The sequence below is a fragment of the Chaetura pelagica genome, unplaced genomic scaffold (genome assembly GCF_000747805.2).
Source record: "Chaetura pelagica isolate M959 unplaced genomic scaffold, ChaPel_1.0 C11819440, whole genome shotgun sequence".
NCBI lineage: Eukaryota > Metazoa > Chordata > Aves > Apodiformes > Apodidae > Chaetura > Chaetura pelagica.
In genome coordinates, this window is record NW_009970704.1 from 1,298 (window position 1) to 8,817 (window position 7,520).

Below are 7,520 nucleotides of genomic sequence, written 5' to 3' on the forward strand. Positions count from 1 at the left end.
AGCATGACTGTGCATTGAGCATGTGTAGAATGATTTTTATTCTTGATGTAATGTCCTGGCTTCAGGTTAAAGTATGCATTGTAATATTTTAAGTAAAACGTGTGCAAGTAAAAATGAATAATACTAGAGAAGAAATAGTTACTTATTTTTATTCAAGCAGAAGAAGGTAATCTCACTTTTCCTAAGCAGTTAAGTGGCCTGAAAGTAAAAATTAGAATGGAATATAAAGGGTCATTGTAAAATGCTCCAGGCCTTCATTAGTGCATACAGCAGCAGGGTAGAAGGTTTTTTGTTTCTATGTCCTTACATGTTTTTATGTTCAGGTGAGGTGTATTGCTGCTTCCCAGTAGGAGGTTGACTCAAATATTAGCAAAAGCATTGCTTTTCACCTGAAGATAGCTTTAGCATTATTCATTAATACAGAAAGCCAAGTGTACCCACCTTTCTATTGTGTTAATTGAATATATATAGTTCTGTGCCTATCTCAGGGGGTTTTGATATTTCCTAATGCAGGTTTTTCAAATTTCATCATAGTTTAAAAAAAATGTTACTTAATTCCTGTTTGAATTTACTGCATTTGCATTATGTAATATACTGATACCACAGGGTGTGAATTGCATTGTTCATAGTGAAACCAAGAGAAATCATCACTACTTTCCCAACATGATGTTTTGTTGTGGGTTTTTTTTAACCAAACATTTAGTAGTTGCTCAGTTTTTCTAACTAAGCAAAGCTCCCATTTCTATCTGGATTACTAGAAGCTGTAACCCTAGCTGCTTCAGACTTTTATCTTAGTTATTTTGACTGGTTTAGTGCTACTTTGTTTTGTTCTTTTCTAGGAGACTTACGGGTTTGACAAAATAGAAGTAAGAGACAATGGTGATGGCATCAAGGCTGTTGATGTTCCAGTTATGGCAGTTAAACACTACACCTCAAAAATAAGCTCTTCTGAGGACCTTGACAGTTTGACAACGTATGGTTTCCGTGGGGAGGCTTTGTCATCAATTTGCTGCATATCCGAGGTAAGCAGTTGGTATAAATGTATCTAGTCTTTTGTATTGTGTTTGGTTTTTTTTCAGTCTTTCTGAAAATTTTATTGGAATATCGGTGCAAAGACTTTAAATTGTTCCAGCAGCATGCCAGGGTTAGGTTTCCTGAACAGTTTGGCTTGTGTATGCTGCCTTTCCTCCACTTCCCAGAAGTCATGTCAAATGCTTAGGGAGCAGTGTGCATCTCTTGTTTTGTGTCCTGCCTGCCTGTCATACTGGTCACAGCAGTGCTTGATTTCTTTTCCTCATTCAGAATAGGTCCAAGACAGATTGCTTAGTGTTTTATTTTGTATCAGGGCATAGATAGTGATTCCTGAGGACACTGGCTTATCCTCTCTAGTGTTAACAGCAAATAAAATGTCAAAGAGTATGGCTGAGTTGGGTAACTGCATTGGGGTAAACCAAAATGAGAAACAGCAGATGGTGGCCAGGAGAACCCATTTCAGGGAACTGTTGTCTCACATAGCTACTGTTCTAGTAATGATTCCTACCTTGATGTTATCTGGGTGATCAGCAATCGTGGCATCTTGCTGGGCACCATACTGCTCCTTGACAGGTATATAACTGCAATTGCACAAACTTTATTGTCCATATGAGTAAACAGGAACCTGCTCCCTGGCCTGCCTGAGTCTGATCCATATGTTTGTGTTATGGGGACTAACAGTGTACTGATATTTAGGAATAACTTGTTGACTGAAACTAAGTAATTTCGTTCAAAACCAGCTGAAAAGTGTTTGGGCAGATCAGGGTAGAGTATCTGCCTGTTCCATTGTGTTCTGCCTTTCTGTATTCATGCTGTGCAAAGGTCATGTCTTGGATTCTTCTTTCTAAGTCTGCCAAGCATTAGATCCTGCAAGAAGATACTGGTGTCTGTGTCTGATCGGAACCATCAACAGCTGAGGTCAGGAGAAGTGTTACAGCTCTACTCTGTGCTACCTTGGGCTACATTCAAATTGCACTAAGCAGGGTTTGGTTCTGTGTTTGGTTGGAGATTTCCAAAGATACTTTCAAACGTGTTGGTGTTTTGACAGGTAATGACAGACCTCAGTCATTGCTCACTTCTGTGAGTTGTCAGAGCAGGGTGCTATCTGTTCTGAGCTTTTAATCAGCTCCTTGGAGCCTTTCGTAAGAGAGGGGAGGTGGTCTGAGCATAATAAGTACTTTAATAGGTATTACTTTAATCCTTGGATCAGTAATTATGTTAATTAAGCGCTCCTGGCATTAATTGCATTCTACCTACCCAGATTGCCCCCTGAAGTTTCAGTTAAGAGGTACTTTAGTGTTGGCCTTTAAGTAGGTCTCTAATACTGTAATTTCCAATTAATCAGTTACTGTTTTTTTTTTCTCCAGAGGCATGGCTGAACTCTGAATTACTTATACGGGACACTAAAATAAATCAAAATATCCTGAAGCTCTCTTATGTGTGATAAACTTTATGCCTTTCAGGTGGTTGAAAAAGAATGGTTCTGTTTTTCAAAATGTTGATACCTAAACTCAGGGAATTGTAGTTTTATTGAACTTCTGGTGTATTACTGGTCTTGCTAAAGCTGAGCTGTGTATCACCTTAATACCTTACAAAACATGCTACTGCTGATTGCTAGATATGTTTGGGTGTGGAAAGATAATATACTGTTTGTTTGATAATAGTTATTATATTTGTGGAATTTCACATTAATCTGCCTTCTCTCACAGAGGGTGAAAATTATCATTTGATTTAATTGTTTGTGTAACCTTTGTTCAAACAGGCGATATGAGTGTGGTGCTGTAGGCAATCAGGATTGCTGTGCTTGGTGTATTAGTGTGATAGAAGTGCATGGCTTTTTGTTAAACTGATGGGAAATTAGTAATGCAGAATGTTTCTGTAAGAAACACTTGTAGAAGAGAAGTTTTCTAAACTAATTAAAGGTACTTGAGGTGACTAAAATAACACTACGGTAAGAGTGGCAGCAAAGCTTATCTAAGCTCTTCCTGAACTTTGTGAATCCTTGACTAACTTTTTTTTTTTTTCTAAATCACACTTTTCAGGTTTTGATCACAACAAAGACACCTGATGATGATTTCAGCAGTCAGTATGCTTTGGATAGCAATGGGCATATAGTTTCTAAAAAGCCTTCCAGTCTTTGGCAAGGTAGGATATAATTGTTCTTGTGTTGCACTGACAGAAGTATTTTATGTTTCTCTGAGGCTCTATTTGATGTTGAAATACCTGTTCTGTATCTGAAGGCTGAGTTTGAACTCTCTGCAGCTGTAAATGTTTCTTGCCTTATGTCTGTCAACTGAGAATGTGTTGTTATCATAAGAAATAATAAGTCTTGGATGTTGCTCTAAATGGTAATTATAAACTAGTTTCTTCTCTAGCTCACCTCTTCAAGCTGACAGCAGAAATACAGGCTATAAAAATTCAATGCCCCAGGTCCAGGCAGGTTTTCTGTATAAGCATTTGAAAGATTAGTTCAAGACCAAAGTAGGTAGCAAAATCCTGGGTTAAAGCAGGAAGAGTTGCCTGCTGCTATACAAAGGAATTGCTGGAAGCCACATGGCTATAGGGTGAGGCAGTCACAGTTTGTTCTAACCTGCAGGATGGGTGTGTCCCCGTTGTATTGTGTTTGTGTGGAAAATTAAAGGTTGCCCTCACCTCAGAGTTGAGCCATGGTGGTTCAGAGATAGTGTAGGTTTGGGGTAGCATCTACTCTGTGCTCTGGTCAGCTAATTGCAGCTCAGTGAAGACCACGTTCTGTCATTCACACTCCCAACTGGTGCACATTCTCAGAAGAAAAGTGATGTGCTCGTTTCTTGTGATGAGGGTTTGCTTCTGAGGAAGCAGTTGCAGCTTTTCCATAAAATCCAACTTTTCCTAGTTGAGCTGCGGCAGCTGCTTGTCGATATGGTGCCCACAAGCTGCCCCAAGCTGGCTGCAGCTCTTGTGTCCAAGGGGAGCTGCTATTACCTGGCTCCCTTCCTCCTCAGCACTAACTGGGTGTGGGGAGCCATTAAGCCAGAAGCTGCCAGGGGCTTGTCATGGGCAAATGGTGACGAAAGGGTTGAAGCTGAGAACTCTTAACTAATTTTAATCGGGGATTCTTTTTAAGATTTAGCCTGTAGTGTTTTCCATGAGGCTGGAAAGCCTGTGGGTTGTGTTTCCTTGTCTTTTATCAAAATTGTTGAATGATTGACTGAATTCTGTGACATATATTTTATACTTTGCAATATCCTTATGGGCGAGGAATTTATGTGATTGTGTTGGTAGATGAATATTCCTCCTCTTACTCTATACTGTGTCTTGAACAGAGGTGTCTAGTTCTTCAGGTATTAACCTAAAGTAAATGCTTGTGGAGGGCCCTACAGAGCTCAGTGTTCCTGTCTCCAGATATGTCTAATTAGATGCTAGTCTGTTAACCATTTTATTAATAGAAGTTAATTTAATACACTCTGAAAGAGTCTTCAGTTTTATTCAGTGCTAATTCTTGCTATTGTCAGTGTGTACAAAAGAAAACTTAATGCTGCAATCATTAAATAAAAAAGGGGAATCGTGGCTCTTGTGCACTAGAGGTACTTTTTTGGGGAAGTTGACTGCTAATTTTGTCAATTTCTTCTCATGCTAATATAATCTAATTAAGAGTTACTAGGGTTAATTTGTGTACAGCTGCAAACAGACAGGGCTCTTGAAGTAACAATGAAGTTTTCTCTATCCCATCAGTTGTATGCTTTCAGTGTAATTTCTACTTGTTTTTTGTCACCTGTTTGCAGGTACTACAGTAACAGTCTTGAATTTGTTTAAGAATCTTCCTGTAAGAAAGCAGTGTTACTCAGCAAATAAAAAATGTAAGGAAGAACTGAAAAAAATCCAAGATCTTGTGATAGCCTATGGTATCATAAAACCAGAGCTGAGGATAACCTTATCACATAATAAGGTAATAATGACTTTTTCTGTCAGCTATCTTAAAGATCAGTTTCTCATTGATTTATGCTGTTCATCTTATATTTACATAAAATCATTAATTCCTAGGAATTTTCTTTCACCTTAGAGTTGTTTTGAACTTTGACTTCTTCACTTCATATATGTGTATTTATAATGGTTATGGATTTTGATACTAAATTTCTACAACTCTGGCTCAGATCTGCTTCTTGGTCTGTTCCAACAGATGCCTGGTTAGATACATGAAGTATAAAAATTATTTTACATGCTAGTGGTATAAGAATAATTTTGCATGCCAGTGGTTAGTAAAGATGGTGGTGGTGGTGGTCTGCAGTGCAAAACAGCAAGACCTTAATAGGCCACAGGGCCTAACCAAGTGTTAACCTAAAACAACTGAAAAAAACTCTCAGAACTCATTTGGTTATGCTGTCTCTCTGGGTAGACTCTCCAGCACATCCAGGTAACTTGCTGTGTTCTGAGTCACAACAGCTCAATACATCATGGTGGTTCTATTTAAAAAGGCAAAGCAATTTGCTACATTAGTGTAAGCAATGGTAACGTGACAAATGGGCGTTAGTTGAGCTAGTTGTGCTTTGTTTAGACTTGGAACAGATTCAGAGGCTGCTTGGAGGGTACTTTGACTTCACAGCTTTCTGAGCAATAATTTTACAGCACAGCTACAGAAATGACTCATTGAGCAGTCCTCCTTTACCTGGCCCCAGTTTAACATGGCTGATTTTATTGACTGTACTATTTTTAGCACCTCTGAGAGGAAAGGTAGGCTAAAAAGTTGCCACAAAGTAGAGAGTGACATCTGGTGGCCAGATCCCTCAGCAATTATTTTTCTGTTAAAAAATACATTTGTTTGTTGATCTTGCTCTTCGGCCTGTTCCTTGGACAGTTTTGAACAGTTACTCTATCAAGCAAACATTCAGACTGAAGTTCTGTTTTGGGGGGAATGGCAAATGACATTGTGCTTTCTGAGAAGACAACAGATTGCCCATCCCAGTTGTATAGCGTGCTCTGATTATATTTATTCATGTATTCTAAATATCAAAGTGTAGATCTTGTGTAAAACAAAAGCCTGCCTTGTGGCTAAGGAGCAAGTATTCCAAAGCTCAGTAAGCATAACTACTTTTAAGTCTTATTTCATTGACACTACAGAAAGTTTGAAACCAGAGATCTCTCCTTAGTTTGTATGTATGAAGGTTCCTGGCAAATCTAACAGTGCTTTCACATTCTTGGTCTTAAATATTGATTAATAAAACTACTTTCATCTTCTATTGGTGGTTTGGTTTTTGACCTTTCTGATAGGTGTGGTATAATTTTTCTGTGGTTAAGCAGGAGGTTTTATTTATCTTTATTGACCAATGCAAGTACTGTTTGTTGCCTGTAGTTTCTGTGGATATTTTTTTCCCCTCTGTGGCAACTGTAGCTTGTTATCATCTATTACAGGTCTTAAGTTTGATCTACTGCATTGGGAAACATGTTATTTATTGTGGAAGATGGTTGCTCAGTTGACCTTTCTGAAGTAGACATCTATTGCATGGATGCTTACAGAGTTTGCATGAGCTTTTCTAGTCTGGAAAGTCATGTTGATGCCTCTGGGTGCTGGCAGTGGGGCATTGGAATGTGACTTCTCAATAAGACAGCTGTGATTTGGAGGGAAAGTGGAATGAGGAGGAGGGGAATGACAATTTCACTGCTGCTGGCAAATTGCAGATTTTTTTTATTTTATGGTATTTTTATTTCATCCTCTTTGATGAGACTATCTTTTTTCTTTGTATGTTTATTTTAATACAATGGTAATAATGTGCAAGACATTGATCACGTCTTTTTCACAATACTTATTGCAAAAATGATATGGAGAGTAGCATGACAACAACCATTGCACATTGGTTTTGACTACCTGTCATGTTAGCTTCAGAGGTAAATTCCTCAGTAAACAGTTTGAGTGGGTGAAACACATCAGTAAAAAAGAAATGCTGTCTGCAGGCAGTATATATTCGTTTTAATGACAGGGATGGCCTCCACATTTTGTAGTGCTGGCCTTATGTTCATTTAATTATTTTAGAGAAAAAGAAAAAAAGAAAGGAACTGCTCAGACGTGTTTCAGCACAAGAGGTCGCTCAGTAGCTGTTGCTGAGTTGGGAAAATCAAAGGCTAAATAAATGGTACCGTAAGTGTAGTTTTCCTGTGCATATGTGAATGCTTTTAAATAGTGTAAAAAAGTTGAAAAAGAACTTGGAGTGCAGAATCCTGTGTTTCTACTGCTGTTGTCATTGCAGGGAAAATAAGAATAACCCATTGCATCATACCTTTTAATAAATTCTGAAATTCCAATGCTTAACACCTTTCAACGGGTCTATGTGTGTCTGCTTTACCGTAATACCACAAAACACGAATATTCATTAGTTATTTTCCCTTCAGAGGCTAAGTATTATTGTAATTAAAATTATTCATTCAGATCAGAAGGTGTTTTTCCTATAGTGATACTGCAGTATCTATCTGTGTTAGAATAATACTCTACTCAATAAGGTTGTCTGATTTTTTTT

At 38.1% G+C, this 7,520-nt stretch overlaps 1 protein-coding gene across 1 annotated transcript; it reads left to right on the top strand.

Annotated features, from left to right (window-relative positions):
* Nucleotides 1-839: 839 nt before the first annotated feature.
* On the top strand, nt 840-4,978 carry LOC104396171 (PMS1 protein homolog 1-like; the record flags this gene model as incomplete). Its single annotated transcript, XM_010005986.1, has 3 exons — nt 840-1,022; nt 3,075-3,177; nt 4,797-4,978. Coding segments are annotated over 3 exons (468 nt in total), but the record flags the coding sequence as incomplete, so codon positions are not given.
* Nucleotides 4,979-7,520: the final 2,542 nt, after the last annotated feature.